The sequence below is a fragment of the Tripterygium wilfordii genome, chromosome 12 (genome assembly GCF_013401445.1).
Source record: "Tripterygium wilfordii isolate XIE 37 chromosome 12, ASM1340144v1, whole genome shotgun sequence".
NCBI lineage: Eukaryota > Viridiplantae > Streptophyta > Magnoliopsida > Celastrales > Celastraceae > Tripterygium > Tripterygium wilfordii.
In genome coordinates, this window is record NC_052243.1 from 2,091,365 (window position 1) to 2,110,040 (window position 18,676).

Here is an 18,676-nt window from a genome sequence, read left to right on the forward strand (position 1 = left end):
AATGGTAGTTAATCAAAATTATATTATGTCCATCAACATCTGAGAAGAGAACAATGATATCTAAATACACAAGCACCAGACAGGCATGGTCAATAAGGGGAGACGGGGAGAGAGATATAGAGAGAATCAAAACTTTACTAGCTTAAATATCATATCAGGTAGTACAAAATGTCCTGAAAGTAAAATTGACTACTAAGCACCCTACATGTTTTACAAGAGAAATGTGAGAGATTTAAATTTTATTTGAAAGACCGGTGCGAGACAAGCAAAGAGGGTTAGTTTATCTATGCCATATACCCCATGAACCATGTTACTCAGATACCTATTCTTACATATGCATTCTTGTTTCTTCCCCTGTTATTGTTCCCAATTCTTTCTCACAAGCTCAGAGTAGAAATTGATTTTGCACCACATTATGCGCGAGAACCCTCAAGCCCCAGCCTCGTGGTGAGCCAATTGCGAACCTCGTCCATTTCTTTAGGGACTGTGTAATGACCAAGCCTACACAGCAAAATCAAACCATTCACAAAATTACTTTCTTGCTTTATATGTTAGCTACAAGTATAAATCCTGTGGATTGAAGAACTAAATAGTTACCCATCATAGAATTTAAATGTGATGTGCCGAAATCCTGCTGCATTCAACAAGTTGGCTGATTTCTCTCCATGGTTATATGGAACTACTTCATCAGCTGCAATGCAATAAGAAAGTTTATCAGGAAATATTCTAAAAGCATTTTGGGATGCACAGCAGACTCTCCTTTTAATTTGAAGAACTATAAAATGAATTCATCTACATAGACAAACTTCCTTCTTACATGACCAATACATTAAGTGAGAAATAGATCTATGTATCATCTAATTGACACAAAACACTTAAAACATTCGCAGAATTCAACCTTGGCCATGTAAGAGAGGAGGATACATACAAGTTCCATGACATAGCAAAATGGGTAAGCTTGCAGCACGTCTCACAGCCTCATGCGATCCTTCTATTTTGTTCTTAATGTTCCTGCACAATAACAACGTTTAGATAGTAGCTAATGAAACCTTTTGCAGATAAGTATTCAGTTCTATGAACATGCTGTAATTGAAGAACCTCAGGGATCTTTCAACATTCACTTTCCCCACAAACTTAACATCTTTAGACATGAAAACTAAGAATCAAGTCACACCTTGCTCCAGGAAGCCAGCCACTCAGACCAACAACTGCCTTCAGGTTCACAGGGTATGGGTTTCCATTGGTGTATCTCCCCAAAGCAAAGCAAGTTGCAGAGTAGAGGGCTATCGCAGCACCCATGCTGAAACCTCCTAATCCAAGTTTAACTGTCACAGAAGAATTTTATTTTTAAAGTTTCAATCACAAGATTCATAAGAATTGTATTGAATTCAAATTTCTTAAATTGAATCAACTTGTAGTTCATGCAGAATACCAGTTTATGTAATTAACACTATAAGTAATTTAAATTCATAAGCATATGTAATGGCAGACTTGGGCATAGCTGGTACATAAAAAAAATAAGTTTCCACCATCGGCTTGAAGTTAAATTCACTGATGAAGATGAAGTAGTCATTTTTCCTTTTAGGGGCAGGGGAAAGGTTGGTCATCATTCTAACTTCACCTGCGTACACCAGGACTCGAACTACAACTTTGAGGCAGTAAGTAGTTCCTCTTGAAATGAATTAAATGCTTGGAAAATTTACAACAGTTTCCCAACTATGTTAAGGAAATTAAACACATAGTTATGCAGGTAGTTAATTTGAGAAAGTACCATCAGCTGGCTCTGCAGACAACAAGTTTGCAATGTGCGCTGCTGATGAATCTAAACCTTCCCAATCATCTGGAACATCTTCTGAAAATTCTCCCACATCAAACCCTGATATGATTTAACATAAACATTTAATTCTTATTGATGACTATGAGAATAATTTCATAAACCAGAATTAAAGGGTGAGCAATCTCACATGCAGTGCAAGGAAATCCACCAAGAATCGCCACAGAACGAGTAGGGGCAGTTGGGCAAATCCATTTAATCTGCACCAAGGAGTTTTAACGAACACAAGAAATTAGGGAAAAGAAATAGAATGTGATTATATAAGCTAGAGCCTATAGGTAACTGAAAGTGTGCAGTATCCTTACATTTGGAAGAGGAAGGCTTTCCAAAAGCTGGGACCAGCTGCAAAAGCAAATCTTAGAATGAGTAAATTTGTCTCCCCCTTCAGTTTATATTTTCCATATTCTTCACTTATGAACAAATTATTTACTAAGCCAAATAAAAGAATGGAATCATAGATGAAATGCAGTTGACAATAATTATTATTAAATTTACGAGGTATGCATGATGTTTTTATCAAGCGAAAAGAAGTACAACAAAGGCAGAAACAAAGATATGCCATTGATATAGTCAACCATGTTTTAAATAACAGAAAAAACAAGGCCAGCCAGATCTGGAGTTTAATTGTTTTGTGTCTACTATAAGCATGCTCTTTGGGATTCGAAGAAGAATTCTGCATAATTCATAGTTACTTCATCAAAGTGTCATATGTGGGTTCTTTTATCCTCAAGAGAACCAAGTTGTCTTTCCCCCATTCACAGATATAGCATTTTTTTTTCCTATGTAAGGCTCCCAAATTCGGCTTAGCATAACATAAATCATGTAAAGGAGAAGACAAATAGCAGGATCTTATTTTTTTCACTGTGAAGCAGCTATCTTGCATAGAACTTATTCAAATGGGAGTCTTGATGAGAAGGATCTCAACATTGAAAAGTTTAACATCAAAAGCCCACCCACAGTTGTGAAGAATGATAGCAACACATGCTCAACTCCTTTCTTGTATTTGGTTCCAAAAGTTAACCTTTTCATCATGGGTTTTCCACTTAATATGAGGGCAAAAGGATAGCATCATGACACTTTTTACTGCAAGGAAGCAAATTATTATAGAAAAGAAGATGATAAACTAATTGAGTTTCCGCCACCTAGCATAATTTTTCTGTTGATTAGAACATAACCACCAACTTTGTGGTACGGCAAATATGAGGCTTAAGACAAATATATGAGAACAACTTAGCATAACTTACATGCAAAGAGTATTTTGGCTCCCATACTCCATTTAGGTAGAGAATTTGAAGCAGTATACTAAACCAGTGTTATTTAAGCAACCAAGCAACAGAATAACAGATTGGAACAATACCTTGAGCCATTATCACCAAGACCATGCAACCAAACTATAGTTGCCTGATGTTTCCCTTTGGGCCTCACCACATGTGTCCTTCCAAACTCAAATGTCCTTCTAGCAGTTCTACTGCCTAATTTGCAGCAATAAAGATACCATAAGTTTCAAAGAGGAATAACAATCAACAACAATCATGTAGAATCACCAACCATATCACAATTCTTTTCAAGCTGTGATGTTTTATTATAAAACAGAAACCCTCAACTTGATTACTTGCTTATACAAGTTTCAAGTAGGGGAAAGAGTAATAAAACTAAAGTGGAAAAAAAAGAGAGAGAGAGAGAAAAGAAATATGGACAAACCAGAACCCATGGAGTGTTGTGAATAGCTCATTTTAGTGGTTGGAGAGCCTGCAGAAGCAACCCAACCTATAAAAAGGACTTGGGAAAGAAGCTCTTGCCGCAATGAAGAAAACCCAGAAAGACAATGCGTATTTATACTGTGAAAAGGGAATAGAATAAGTGAATATGCAATGTGCAAACCAGCTTGCCTAAAAGCCACCTATAAAACTCAAAAGGAGGAGGCATCCATGAAAATGAGAGTTAAAAAAACGAGGAGAAAAGTAGGAAATCTTTTCGACAGCAGAGAGAATCCAAGCAGAGCAGAGCACCTTCATCCATTCCAAAACCACCCGGCTAGGAGAGAGAAAGGGGTGTGGCTATGGAGTTCCAACTTAGAGAGAAGAATCTATGCTTGAGGAGAGTGGCTAAAAGTAATTAAAGCAAAAACTCAAACACAACATCAAACATTTGAAGAATATGGCAGAAAATAATGAAGAGTAATCACAAGTTTGCAAAAGAAAATAGTTTTCTTCCCTCAATCATTTGTTTATGAATTTCTCATGATTGATGGATACCCATTAACCAGAAAGTTCAAAATAAAGAGTTGGAGTGTCCAATTTTACCAGTGAGAAACAATCCAAATCTGCTATAATGGCAGTAATGAATACCTAGAGGAAAGAATAAAGAGTTGGCTATTTTTTATTCAAAATATAAACTTTTTTGTTTTGATATCCCATATATACATACAGAGAGCCCTATGTATCTATTAATCTGGTGACCAACCTGGATTTCTCTTGAGGAAGAGACAGAAGAAAAAGCATATCAACTTTTTTCTCTCCTTCAATCCTTTATTGCTTTTTCTGCTTGCCACTACAAATTTTTGATTGCTCAAGTCCACTAGTACCAATTTTGTCTGTTTATATCCATGGGTGACAAAAATCATACCTATGATATCAAATTATCTTTTAAAAGTTTTTTTCCTGGTATTTGTCCTTAAATGCTCTTATTTGCAAGTTTTCAAGGACTATGGTCTACCATTATCACACACTGCCCTAGTTAAAACCCTTCATCCAAGAAATTTAATACATGTTACATGGCTACTCCAATTTCCAATTGATTTTGCTTTCAGAAAATGTGGGAAGAATTGTCTATTAATTATCTTGGAAGTTTTAATATGGAATTCTGAATTCTAATGCTTGGAATGGTAAGGGAATCTCTGAAATCACCAGTCACCATTGTAAGGAAGTTGAGTGGATCTGTCATCTGTGACTGTGGGGTGTCCTTGGGTGGACATCATTGATACGAGAAAGAATTTCAAGTCTTCAAATGAGATTTTTTTTTTCTCAAAACATTTCAAACTTGACATCATTTCAAATTCGAATATGCGCTTTAGCTCATTATGTGTTACAATCGGTTTGTTATAAATCCGATATTCCTTAGAGCATCACATAAATTCAACTCAAATGATTCGAAAAGTTATTGAAATCCAAATTCTACTCACAGTATTATTTTTAATTTTTTTTCCTTCAACATTGAGATTTGATGCTCAGAAAGATAATCCAAGCGCATTATGATTTATAAAAAAGTAAAAAATCTATATAAAAATAGTTGACCAAGCCTAGCAAACAATCGTGCTTACGTGGCATCTTACATGGCATGCCACGATTGGTAAAACCAGTAAATGGCGGCATCAGATTACCCTTTGGAAGGTCAACTGGTCGAGTGCATTTTCCATCCTTTGTGGGAGAAATTTAAGTGCAACTTTGTGTTTGTAAACTCTTAAGTTGCCCCCACACCCATTATTATTGGAAGGATCAATATTCTTTCGTAGTTAGTGGGGGTACTTAGTATAATGGGTGGGTTTATTATCTCAACAATATAGAATGTCTATACTAAAATGCCTAATATAATTCAATCGAGCGACAGTCGATATTTTCAATGAGTTTAAACTGAAAATTTCAACATAGAAGATATGTGATTGGCACAATCAGAGATCAAAATGAATGGCATGAGCCGACTTAGTTAAGTAGCTAGACAACGACAAGAGGTATATATATATATATATATAAAGATTGATTAGAAATATTTAAAATGAATTTTTAAGATTGGAACAGATTGTGTTTGTCGATCATATGCCGATCTGGATGGCGTTAATGTAAAATTAGTTTTGTAATTAGAGATAAAACGTACAGTGAATAAAGTGTGTGGTGATGATGGATTGAGTTGACATTTGTGAACCATATTCACCTATTTAAGTCTAAAATAAGTAATTAGTGGAAGAATTATAGGTGGATTTAGGCATTGGAACAGACTATTAAATTAAATTAAAAATCTTAAAATTATATAAGAGTTTGAAATGAAGTTTGAATTGGAAGGGCAATCTCCCAGGAATCTTTGCAATCGTGGGTGTGGGCGCGGGTGCTCGTTGGTGGTATATATACACTGTACAAAAGGTGTATATATATATATATAGAACATAGATTAGACATAGATGAATGAAAAAAATGGTTTAAAATTTGTTAAGATTAGACACCTGGTGAATTGACAAAAGAAGTTGATTCCTCTTGAAGAAATAGTGCATGGTTCCATTCCATGTGGATATTGTTCTGTTCTCCATGAGTTTGCCTCCCCATATTATTTCAAGGGAATAATATATATGTGTGTGGGTGTGTGTGTATTCTATTGTGCAGTCGTTATTGGTAAGATGAAGATTCTTTTGTCATTATTGGTAAGATTGTGATGGAAGTTTTGAATCGATTCTAAAAAATTGTTCAGGTTGTTTCAATTTCACGTTTAATAAGCTAAGATCCAAATCAACATTATTATTGAGAGGAACTAGCTTGGGAAATGTTTCTTTCATTAGATGATGCACGCTACTATTGATGCAAATTGACTGCGAACTTTAATCAAACACCTAGTGTGCTCCACAAACCCAGCCCCAAATATCACACCCAAATTATATTAGGTTCCCTACTACATCCAATACTACCTCAATGCATAATTAAGCAGAACAACACTTGATGATAATAACCAAATTACCATTCTTAACATCCAGCAACAAAACAAAGACTATCTACTAATACGTAGACAAATAAGATATCTCAATATAGAAAGAGAATCTCACTCCAATGGCTGGTTGTTTGATGGAGTCTCACCACCAGGCACCTCTTGACCCACCGCCTCTCTTCCCTTGGTTAATTCTTCAATTCATCGACAACTCTCCTCCCCATCTCTGAACCTAGAACATATAACTCACAATTGGGCTAGGCCCCTTAACTTCTTCAATGGATATAAGCTCATCTTGGGCTTGGGCCATGTATGGGCTTCCTAGAATCCCACTGCATCAACTACCACTTTGCTGGTCTTTATTTGTCGGGCAACTAAAAATGTCTGTACGCCTAACTAAGGAGAACAGTTTCGAATGAGCGTCTTGAATAGCTACAGCACATGATGTGAAGAAAAATCAAATATAAATCCAACCCAAACAACTTAAAAAAAGTATTATCCACTTTAAAATGACCCTCTTCGGTGACGAGGTATTATCCCCAGTCATATTGAGAATGTCATTGTTGACCAACTCAGCCGCGGGCAATGGTCAAAAATTGCTAAACAACTTGAGACTAAACGTTAGTCATTAGCATCCAAAACGCACAAAGAGATTAACCACCCTCAAGGAGTCTGGTGTAAAATAAACCAGACTCAAGAGAGTCACACATCATATTTATTTGAGATACTTGGAATACTAAGTTCAAGAGAGTCAGTACAGAAATCCAATATAAGAAAGCAAGTAAAGGTTTCTATGATTCGCTTGAAGCCAGAATCAAGAAGCTTCATGAAAGAATATATGTAACCATCAATTGCTTGGCAATGCATTATGAGAACCTAACAAAAACCATACTTCCAAAACATTACTAGCCTGACTCTAAATAGCCATTTAGAAGAAGAAGAGAAAAAAGAAAAGAAAAGAAAAGAACAAACTATCCAGAACATTGCTAAAGCAATGCCCACAAAAAGACAAATGACCAATAGAAAACAAACAGGGCATACAGCAGTAGACTTCAAAGCTGCTGTATCTAAAAATTGTCTCATCATCTCTGCTATTTTTATTCAACCAGAAAAATCAAAAGCTATGATCAGTGATGCTCATGATCATCGTCACCATGTCCATCTGGAGGCCCCCCAGGGCCGACAACCTCCAACTGTTAAACATCCATGAAATGATGGTAAGATTACACGATACAGAGAAAATTAGTTCACAACTTCTGTAAAGCTTGAGAACATTGAGCATGAGAAAGATCATTGATTCATTATGATTCAACACTTGAATATCTAGTTCAAAAGTTCCAAACGCCCCTCCCGTAAATCATTAGCCAAGCAAACTAAAAATCAGATTAAGCTTGATCCTAACTGCCTTACTAAACATTTCTACTAGTGCAAAAAACGTAACTCGAAGCTTATATCAGTCAGTTTGACTTTGGTACAGATAACAAAAGTAATTGCTCAAACCTGGATGAGACTACAGTTCTCTAAGACTAAGAGCCACCCATCATTTTTTTAGTAAGCCACCCATCCATCATATAAGCATCATATACTTAACCACAACATGGCAGGTCTACTTACCACAAAAGATTGTGAGCAAACTGGGCACTCGTGTGGCTTGCCTTTCTCCAACCAGAACCAGACAACGTCGTGTTCATCCTCTGTCAGTGAAAACAAGAAAATACCATCATATAGATATTAACAAAAAACGGTAATCTTCTCCTTTCATTGGTTTTTCTACTTAAATCAATTAACATAAATGCTTCAACCCAATTTTACAGACAATAACACATCTAAAATTGAAGAAACACAGGAGAAGTGAAGAAAGATAAGAACCCACCGCCTTCACCTCCAGGGCACCCAACTATTCTTTTGTCATAGTAGGACTTGATAACAGCAGGTGACTCCTACACAAATGTATTAAGACAGGTTAACACATGTTGCCAACCCCATTTTATGTTTAGATTACGGATCCTACATACAACAGATAAATATTGTTTAGAGCAGAGAGTCCACAAATAATAATTAAAGAGACATAAATCAACATCAACAACAAAGACCCATTTCATAGTCACAGGACAATGAATAGATCCATGGACCTTTTGAAAGATGAAATAGAACCATAGACCCTTTGAAAGATTTTAAGTCATGAAGCCTTGAACAAGGATAGTAACTACCAACAGTGGTATCATTTCGTGATTTTATAACTTGTTAGAGTGCCAACTTCAGGTTTAAACAATTAAGTACATGGATGGATGGATACCATTTTGGGAATGAACCCATCCACACTCAAGAGATAGGCAGTTGAATTTTCATGGATGTCTAAAGAGACCCAAAAAAAAATACACAAGCAAACAACTCAAAATCAAGAAGATTGCTAAAATGGAATCTCGTAGAAAGGTTTGTGGAGAGCTTCCAAAGGGAAAAAAAATGAAATTCAAAGAAGATTGCTGATATGGAGAGTGGGAGAGAGGAACCTGGGATGGGGGATGTGTGTGTGGGGGGTGGGGGAATGAATTTCTAGAGTTACCAATTTTCATTTTTAAAACACGAAACAAATTTCAATGCTGTCAAAATTAGAGGTACCAACATCAGATTTCATTATTTATCAATCCAATCCATAAGAGTCAACTTTTCTTGGGGAAAAAAAAAGCTTTTCTCCAAAAAAAATTTATAAACACCCATCACAATAATAATTCATCCAAACGAACATATAATATTTCTACATGGCATCAGAATTTTGCATTTGAGAATGAACTACTCTTCATAAATTCATACTAGATATCACCAACATCATAGGTTATACGAAGTGATAAGGAAACACATGGATACTATAGGATCAGTTGATCGTGTAGCTTTTGATGGGAATGAATTAAGGCAATTCACGAAATGCACTCTTACTAATTTCTCATACATGAATTCATATAGCTGACCCCAACATTGTTTGGGGTAAAGGCTTTGAATTTTGATGATGACGAAGATATTACAAACATCCTAACCACTCATCCTACTAATGATGTCTGCTCATGAAATATTCAGTTTTAACCAACAATGACTTGCTTATTTGGATCATTCAAGTTCCTAAAAGTTCTTACAAGGATCTGCACATGTAAAAGAAAAGTTTCCACATTCCAATAATGTATATACTATATAGAACATAAGACTGAAGTAGACAGCATAAATATAAACCCATAGTACCTCAAATGAAGAAAATTCAGTTATTTGAACAAAATTACGGCACAATGACAATCAGCCAAGAGAAAGAGCATCTAAACATCAAAACATATTGTTCTAAATAAGGCTACATCAGTAGACAGGTTACATAGGGTTAATCAGTCAGATGGACTTCACTTCAGAAACTTTTTTCCTTTTTATTTTAGAGCATTAGATTCCAAGTTTCCAACAAGCATATTATACAACAATCGTATCCAGTATCCTTTACAATTAATTTGGAAATTTTTTTTAAAAGACGAACGCTAATTCAATAATTACAAATATTGAAAACAGGAACAATCCAAGAACACGTTGGCAACATAAGCAAGGCAGCAGCCACTCAGAATTTCATTTTTTAGGACACTCTTTGAGTAAAGTAACCCTATATGCGTGTTACTTCCACATGTTTCCATATTGAACGACCCAACATATCGAATAAATATGCAGTTTAATTATTACAAAAGCAATTATGAATAAATCATAAAAACATAATAAAGACATCAGCTACACACAAGTGGATATATGTACAACAATAAATAAATAAATTTGTCGAAGATAATGAGACCTAAATATAAGAATTGAACATAATAAAATAACACCATGCAAAAAATAACAAAATATAATTGCAATATAAACACGCAACACACTATACTCAATATGGATAAAATTGGAAACACCAACCTTTGTGCCAAAAGGACCAACTGGGAAGTTAATATCAAGAATGTCCTTCCCCTACACAACAAAAAGGAAAAAAAAATTAGAAAACAGAAAAGGAGTTGATAAGATAATATATAAAAGGATATGCTGACCAAATACAAGGAAAAAGAGACGGCACAAATTAAAATTTTAAAACTCTCAAAAGTAAAGTATTCCCGATTTAATAAAGCTACACATGCAAATTCAATAAACTCAAAAGGTGAATAAAGAAAACCTAATTAGCTAAGTCGAAGAAAGATCACCTCAAGTTCAGCTTCAAGCTCTTCCCGCTCATGTCCTGTTGCAATAGGCACTACATCCTCAACTTTCTTCTTCACAGAACTACCTGCTAGAAAACCAAAAGATATTATCAAAGATTCAAAATGATAAGTAATACACTGTTTTCACTCTAACAGACAAGGAAATAAACCATATGCACCACAGCACACACAAAAGTTACATATGCATTCGCAGCTTGTCCATCTTATATATATAGACACACACATACATCGATGTTTTTGCCTAAGCGTCAGGTCCACTGGGTTGGAGAAATGTGTGTTAAAAAACTTATGGGAGTCCGCATTAGAGCTTTCCCTGTGACTCAGGGATCAACAATATTTATGATGTAGGACAATATTTAGTAGTTTCCTTGAGTAATTAGAAGAGTTAGTTTACTTATCTCTAGAAGTATCAAAAGATATTTTCCTAATTTTAGTATAATTAGATTATTGCCTTTCTTGTTAAAAAAATATCATTGATGAATTAATAATATTTTTGAGGTTTCCCTCGATTTTATTGATGGATTCCAAGTTATGTCAGCTTAGTCGTGAACTAACCAACCGCACCGCATCAATGAACTAACCAACCGCACCGCATCAATGAACTAACCAACCGCACCGCATCAATTTCATTTCCTACAAAATCACACAACTGGTTTCCTCTCTCCCCTCTTTCTTCTCATATACTGACACCATAGATCCAGCATTATTGTCGTCGAGGTGGACATATAATAAATACACAACAATAAGCATACATGTAATAAGGAATACATATTCATCAGCATGTAAACCTTATTCCCCAAAATGTTTCGAGAAGGCTCCATGAATCAGTACGAAACAGAGAGATTTGAAAATATCGTGACAATTTATGTATCCTTAATTTTGAAAATAAATGCAACCAAACACATAATCATAGACACAACAAAATCGTCACAACAAAATCGTCACTAAGTAAACAGTTCAAATTAAACAATCATGAAGATAGCAGTACAATGTTAATACATCTGGAAGAAGAGGAACTATTGATTAGGGAGAGAACCTGAATTGGAGCTGAAGTTGCGGTTCAAGAAAGCGGCAGAATGAGAAAGTATTGATCGGTTAGCAGAGAGAGCGTATGCATGAGAGGTGGATTTGCCGACGAGCGCCGATCGCCACGAAGGGGCTAGGGTTTTGAGATGCGAGGACACCACTCTCCTCCACATCCTCCACATTGTCTATGTAAGCCCAAGGGGTGAGTGTGGCAATTATGATCTCAGGTCACGCCTCGGTTTCTGTAAAATCTGAAGAGAGTCTTCAAAAGATATGGGGAGGCGATGGGCCACCCAGTGTGATAGTGCCGTAGTGAGGGTGCAAGGGATTAGCTTGGCATGTGAAACCCTTTCACACGTGCCAAAGGAAACAGTAACATTAAAAAAAATCTGAAGGAAAAAAAAAAAACACTATGGGATAATACAGTTTAAATGATCTCCTTGATTTGCTTTGGTAATTTTGTGAATGAAGAACATGTGTATCTAATATGTCTTTATAAATCAAAATGAATTTATATTCCATGAATTACATGAGTTTCGTAACATCAATCACTTGGGTGATAATCTAGATGATTAATCTCTCGAGAACTCGAGAATTCCTGAATTCGATTCCCACTATAAATAATATCCTTATGGCTAACATGCCTCTTGTGCGCATGGATCTGATGTCATATCAAATGTCAAAATGATAAGTTTGTTTTTATGGTGTTATACTCAATATAAAGAAAATAAAATAAATTTGGGGCATCAATCTACCTTAATAACATTAAATTAGGTACCAAATGAACTCCGAAGGTACATAACAATAGTAATGACAAGATGGCAACTACTTGAATGTGAAATTACACAGGAGGCTAGAGCACTGTAGAACAGGAATCTACAATGGTTTGAGGCTCTTGCCATTTTCTCCCTTCCTAATGCTTCTTTTCTTGCTAGACATGCTTTCTTACATGCACTGAAGAGTGAAGAGACTTGTATGATACAAGACAATAAAAGAGAGAAGTTAGTCACTCCAACTTCTGCTTTTGCTTTCTTCTATTGGAGAGCTGGTCTTCTTCTTGCTCAAATTTTCTCCTTAAATTCTTTAAATCTTCATCCCTCACCTGCCCATTCAATTTTTGGTTCAAAGCATAAGCTTCCGCCAGCTTCCTCTTGCACTCTTTGCTCGCGGAATCATGAGAAACAACTGTAATACATCGGAGAAATAGAAAATTGGGTATTACCACAAACTTTAAAACTGAAATGAGTCGATGACCAAAAAGCAACACTATTGATTATTGAAACATGACTACACATAGCCATAACCATTACAAGATAACTGACTTGGTTGTGGATAATCTCTTCCAATTATGCACTTTGCTTTTGTCTGAATGCTTAGTGGAGCTTTCCATGGCTCATAAATGTACTCCTTTGGGATATCTGACAATCAGAAGCTGGTTATTGATAATATACAAAAGAAGCCACTCCTATAAGAATGCAATGGGGAATCTAACAAACTTGAACTTACCTTTCAGTATGGGGAGAAAATGCCTTACATAGTTACCTTCCGGATCATATTTTTTCCCAAACGATGTTGGTGAGTATATTCGATGATACTGTTGAGCAGAAGAATCATTAGAATGTAGAAGACCCCAACAAAAAATTCACTCCATGGCAACATGAGATGGTTTATTAAAAGGAAAAAGATAGCATAGATCTTAGAACCAACTACCAAGAGCCTCCAAGTCTACCTCCCAAAGGTGCAAATAACAGTAGCAGACAACTGACCAGGACGACATCACAACATAATTAAACCTCTAAGATATATTATCAGAAAACATTAGGATGATCTCAAGATTGTAGATAACTAATTCAAAATCCTCCAATTAAAACAATATTCACTAGCATCAATAATCTGATAAGGTGCTAGAGATGCATATCAAAGATTCAGGTACAGATGAAATAATAAAGGCCCAGGGCCCATGGCAGCGACCACCATTGCACTTGGGAGGGGTGCTGCCTTAAAGTCTTCCCAAAGTCGCAGAGCCTATGGAATTATTTGCAGTCCGGTCCTGAATTGGTCACACAATGGAAATAAGCAAAGCATCTACCTGGTAAAAAAATGATGAGCACGAAAGCCAGAGCCAATTTCCGTTATTGATAGCCCAATCTGAGTCAATCAAGAGTCTTTCAAAAACATCTCTCCCTTTTTCCCAATGAACAAACTATCGACCCAAAAAAAAAAAATTACATCAGGATAGTGAAGATAAAGAAAATGTGATCATGCTCTACAAAAATTATGTCATTTACCAGATCTCCACGGGTTAAAAAACATGCAACACAATGCCTTGCTAGATGGTGAATCCAACCCCATTTGTGGAGCTACAACAGCAAATGCATTCAAGAGTTTAAACCAAATGCCACAAAATAAAATATGAGACAAGTAAATAACAAGTACACCTATTTTGTTGCAGAAGTAAATAGTCACTACTTATGGCAAGTCCTAACCTGGACCATGATAGCATCAATCCATGGGTATCCCGTCCTAGCTTCCCTCCAAGCCGCCAGCAATTGATCATCATCATTCCAAGGTATCTAAATATGCAAAGGAAAAACATTAAAGATTATCATAATTCACCTTAATTGGCAGCAGTCTTGACCAGGAAAAAAATAATTCATGTGGGAAAATACAACAAAAAATGTGGAATACTCCAGCTGATTGACCATAGCTATTTTCAGCACATTCTAATGGCCAGGAAAGAAAGCATTCTCAAAGAGGAGGAATTCTAAAAATCACAAAAAGCCAACATAGCATAATGTAGAATTGCCCAAAAAAAAAAGAGTCATACAGACGTGTTTGATTTAAAAACCTATGCATGCAGAAACTGGTGATGCATAGAGATTTATTGATTTTAAATTGCATTACAACTATGGAACAAGGAAATTTAATCTGTGAGTGAGAGAGAAAATAGGGGTGAAAAACATTAGAACAATACTTATATGTCAACACAATGTGGTTGACCTTTTGAGTTTATGCTTCATGTTGTTACGGGTAGGGAATTATTTTTAACTGAAATTTTTTATGGGGATAAAAGATCTAAAAGTAACGATGAGGTGTGTGAGTTGAACGAGAAGACTATTTAGGCCATGAAAAGTGAAATTACCTGCTTGGCTATTCTATTACCCTTCATATGATCAAAATTAGGGGTGCCAGAAGCAACAGTGTAGAAAAAATCTCTCCATAACAACTACACAGGTTTAAAAAAAAAATTAGTTTGTCACACCAGCAACTGAGATCTTAAATAACCAGTTAAAGTTTACGTACCTGGCCCACAAGAGAAACTGGTGGATGTGTGTGTTTTCTGAAATTTTTATAAACATCTTGAAGGCATTCATAGAAGTACCTGGAAGACAGACAGCCAAACTGTCGAGAATATTATAAACAAAAAGACGAAACAAAGAGAAGCAAAAAATCACATTTGTGAGTTGCAGTTAGGTTCTCTCTGGTCCCTTGCTATGATGCTTGAAGAAATCAAAGGAAACGTCAAAAGCCAACATAATTATTTTCTACAGCTTACCTTTAAGTAAGGTGATAGAACAGTTGTGGCTGGCTTCAAAAATGCAGATGGGTCCCCCTTAGGTTTCTCGAAATTTGCCACCCACTCCTAAAAAACAAAAAATAGAAGATAAAGCTGCATGAATGCCTCCAGCACAAACACATTTATTGGAATGAATATATATATATATATATATATATATGTATGTATGTATATCAAAAACGTATAAAACCTTGGAAAAAAAAAGGCATATGCATTTCAAAAGAAATTTCACTTCATGGCAAAGAACGGAACCTTGTCATTGATTGCTTCTCTCAACCTGTTTAATGCCTCTGATTCACCACCTCTGAAAGGAGTCATTTCTTCCTGCGAATAAAAACCCACACGTTAGAATACAAAAGAGGAGCATTCTTAGCAAATTCATATGTCCTAACCTGTTCAATGTCCCGGAAACCAAGTTCTTTGACTGTTGGAACTCCTATAATCTCACAACTTCCAACATTCCCAACAGGAGGAAGCAAAGAAGGTGTAGTTGGAAGTGGGGATGATGCCCATGGGGGTATCCCAGCAAGCTCTAGAAAAGATTGGTAGCTAAGCGGTGGGCGTCCCCCATTCTTCAGATAGACATTGTAGTTGGAAAAGTAGCAAAACAAAATCAAAGTAGAAAACAAACAGAACCCAAAAACCTCAAAACCCGAAGACAAGAAAGTTAAGAAAATTACACACGCACGCATATTCCTTTACAGAACAGATAAATAATACCATTTCCACCTACCTTTTGTATAATATCTACAGGATTGAAGAGTGTGTGACTAACAGGAGAAAAGACTTCAATTTCAGCAGCAGCAGCATAGTGCTATTATAAAGGACAAAATATTCTCATCAGCAAAATCTACAGCACAAGCACATCATACAAGACAACATATCTTTCTTGAATACTATAAGAAGACTGTGCAACCAGAATTTGGTTAACCAAACACAAATGTTTTTCAAGTTAAGAAAAAATTGCTCACCTTAACTTTACTATCTAAAACTTGATAATATGGATCAGTGTCATATTCGAAGCACAGCTTTTTAACATCCCACTGCAAAACCCGAAAGGAAGAAACATGAAGCATTAAGAAGACAAGTTTGGTAACATGAAGAACATTAAAGTTACTTAATCAAAAGCTCTCAACATATTTCATGTATTTGTTGTTAAAAACACACCCTTCACTACCAGACCTATAAATGCCCTCAAGTCACAAAATATATTCTGAAACCTCATATATCTGCATGCCTTAAACTACACTAACTGCAGAGACTTCACTAGTAGTTTTTCCAATAACTAGCTATCCGGCTATCCCTTTAAACAATAAACGACGATGCCTTAGCACATTCAACTGTAGAACTACTAATTAACACAATACTCCCTACATTCAAACTTTGGATCAAAAATTGAATACGGAAGAATGGGATTCAAAAATAATACATTCTTCCCATGGAGTTATGTTATCAAAGACTAATACATTCATAAGGAAAATGTATAAAAATTGAGTAACTCACTTCCTTCAAGCAACGAATCAAGACCTCACTTGGCTCTCCCTTTAGCACCAACAATCGAGACCCTCGCTTTTTAAGACTCAAATCAAGATCAACGAGGCTCTCCAGCAAGAAACGGATCCGGTTAAGGCCAGCCCTGGACGAGCCTGGAGAGGACGCGGTCGGGTCCGGCTCCATATAATGCGGGTCGATCACAAACACCGGGTAAACATAATTGGATCCCTTGGCAGCGTACTCGAGAGCCGGGTTGTCGTGAAGACGGAGCCCTTTCCGGAACCACATCAGAGAACCCGATACGGCAGCCATTTTGGGATTTGAAGTTGGTGGTGGGAAGAACATAAGAACTTAATGGGACACGATCGTCGGACCATGGTTTCCCGCCATTAAGAACTAGGGCTAATGTACGCCACGACGACATTTCCAGCGAACTTTTGTGTGAGCGGTTTTTGAATCGCCACGTTGTGTGAACAGTGTATGGTTCTGATAATACCACGTCAGTAGTCATCACGGTTATAGAAGAATCCCGGGTCGGAGCCTTGTAGTTGTTTTTCCTTCGCTTTCATTTGGTGGAGCTAATAAAACATTATATTATTTGTTTTATATGTGTAGGGGGCCAAATTTGAAAATCATTATGTTCTTAATTCTATTTGAATTTTTTTTATTATATCTTTTTTATTTTTTTTAAGGTCATAAACATGGTATTAAATTACTCGATAAATTGAGTAAATGAGACCGTAGGCACTCGTGTCATCATAAAGATAGAGCGCAATCAAAATGACTAAAAAAACAAGGCAAAACTAAAAAAAATACAAATACTAAAATGCTCCTCGTCAAACACTCCTAGACGACACCGTGTTACAACAAACATTGTCGAACCACTGCCAAACGAATCCAACTTCATCGGTCTTCGCGGGGTAACAAAGATTGAATAGAAAAAAGACACACAAATTGCAACTTGAATCTACAACAAGATCTTGACTACAACAAGAGATGCCGAACTCCCTCCGATCTAAAAATCTCATCACTATAAAACTGAATATATGTTGTCGGAGCACACCAAAAATGTCGATAATCGAAGATCCGCGACATATGGAGGAGATCTATAGCTGGATAAGATAAACCCTGCAAAATCCTTATTCAACACAAAAACATAACAAATTTAAATATATCTAGATTGAGAAATGACTTATCAAACCCATGGGAGGAGGAGGAGGAAAATGTAATAAAATGGAGAAGAGGTGAGGAGGAAGAGAAGAGTCGGATGTCTGATCCTCCCCAATGATTTTGAAGATGAGAGTCGTGAGAGTTTAGAGATTTTTTTTTAAAGAGATGTTTAACTCTCTAAAACGTCGATTCAAACTACTTTATGCATAAACACTATATATAAATATATAAGTATTAACTATATAAATGCATAGCAATTCATTCATGGTCTTCTTACACACCCCTAACTTTCTATATTTGTGAACAAATTACTACCAATTTATTGACTTTAGTTCATATTTTTTTATTAAACTATAATCTCTAATGATAATTATGTTTAATTTTGCAAGTAAGCCGTTGGTGGAACGGCAATTACATTAGATGTAATGGATCACCCACCCATTAGATCGTGGACTCGAATTATACCCTCTCCCCAAATCCCTATTTAAAAAAAAAAATTATGTTAATTTTTATAAAAATTATATTCATATATGGTGGAACTGTAGTTTTTTTTCTTCCAAAAACTAATAACCTCAATATTTCATTAGATGAAAATGTTAAACCTAATACCACATAGTAGCCTATGAATTCACAAAAACCAAACCACTCAAGGAAATTAGTGTAGTT

General features: G+C 35.9%; 3 protein-coding genes across 8 annotated transcripts; all 3 read right to left on the bottom strand.

Moving 5' to 3' along the window:
- Window positions 1–116: 116 nt before the first annotated feature.
- On the bottom strand, window positions 117–4,159 carry LOC120010754 (acyl-protein thioesterase 2). 2 transcript variants are annotated; one of them, XM_038861591.1, is made up of 10 exons: window positions 3,844–4,159; window positions 3,536–3,672; window positions 3,192–3,306; window positions 2,140–2,176; window positions 1,965–2,034; window positions 1,772–1,876; window positions 1,175–1,325; window positions 929–1,011; window positions 598–691; window positions 117–501 (listed from the first exon to the last, which is right to left on the bottom strand). In XM_038861591.1, the coding sequence occupies exons 2-10, from the start codon at window positions 3,564–3,566 to the stop codon at window positions 414–416; spliced, it is 774 nt and encodes a 257-aa protein (XP_038717519.1). In that variant the 5' UTR covers window positions 3,567–3,672; window positions 3,844–4,159; the 3' UTR covers window positions 117–413. The 2 variants fall into 2 exon arrangements, with proteins under 2 accessions (XP_038717519.1, XP_038717518.1); XM_038861590.1 differs by having other exon boundaries at window positions 3,536–4,159.
- A 3,116-nt stretch (window positions 4,160–7,275) lies between these two features.
- LOC120010294 (cytochrome c oxidase subunit 5b-1, mitochondrial-like) lies at window positions 7,276–12,037 on the bottom strand. 2 transcript variants are annotated; one of them, XM_038861053.1, is made up of 6 exons: window positions 11,780–12,037; window positions 10,726–10,811; window positions 10,448–10,498; window positions 8,394–8,460; window positions 8,135–8,214; window positions 7,276–7,713 (listed from the first exon to the last, which is right to left on the bottom strand). In XM_038861053.1, exons 1-6 carry the CDS (start codon window positions 11,949–11,951, stop codon window positions 7,648–7,650), a joined length of 522 nt encoding a protein of 173 aa, XP_038716981.1. In that variant the 5' UTR covers window positions 11,952–12,037; the 3' UTR covers window positions 7,276–7,647. The 2 variants fall into 2 exon arrangements, with proteins under 2 accessions (XP_038716981.1, XP_038716982.1); XM_038861054.1 differs by having other exon boundaries at window positions 10,726–10,808; window positions 11,780–12,027.
- Window positions 12,038–12,506: 469 nt separating this feature from the next.
- On the bottom strand, window positions 12,507–17,267 carry LOC120010438 ((6-4)DNA photolyase). 4 transcript variants are annotated; one of them, XM_038861236.1, is made up of 14 exons: window positions 16,850–17,267; window positions 16,318–16,389; window positions 16,080–16,160; window positions 15,739–15,918; window positions 15,599–15,670; window positions 15,326–15,412; window positions 15,073–15,171; window positions 14,912–14,995; window positions 14,256–14,342; window positions 14,058–14,129; window positions 13,859–13,972; window positions 13,276–13,363; window positions 13,080–13,187; window positions 12,507–12,954 (listed from the first exon to the last, which is right to left on the bottom strand). In XM_038861236.1, exons 1-14 carry the CDS (start codon window positions 17,183–17,185, stop codon window positions 12,776–12,778), a joined length of 1,659 nt encoding a protein of 552 aa, XP_038717164.1. In that variant the 5' UTR covers window positions 17,186–17,267; the 3' UTR covers window positions 12,507–12,775. The 4 variants fall into 4 exon arrangements, with proteins under 4 accessions (XP_038717164.1, XP_038717165.1, XP_038717167.1 ...); XM_038861237.1 differs by having other exon boundaries at window positions 13,092–13,187; window positions 16,850–17,266; XM_038861239.1 differs by lacking the exon at window positions 15,073–15,171.
- Between the last annotated feature and the right edge of the window lie 1,409 nt (window positions 17,268–18,676).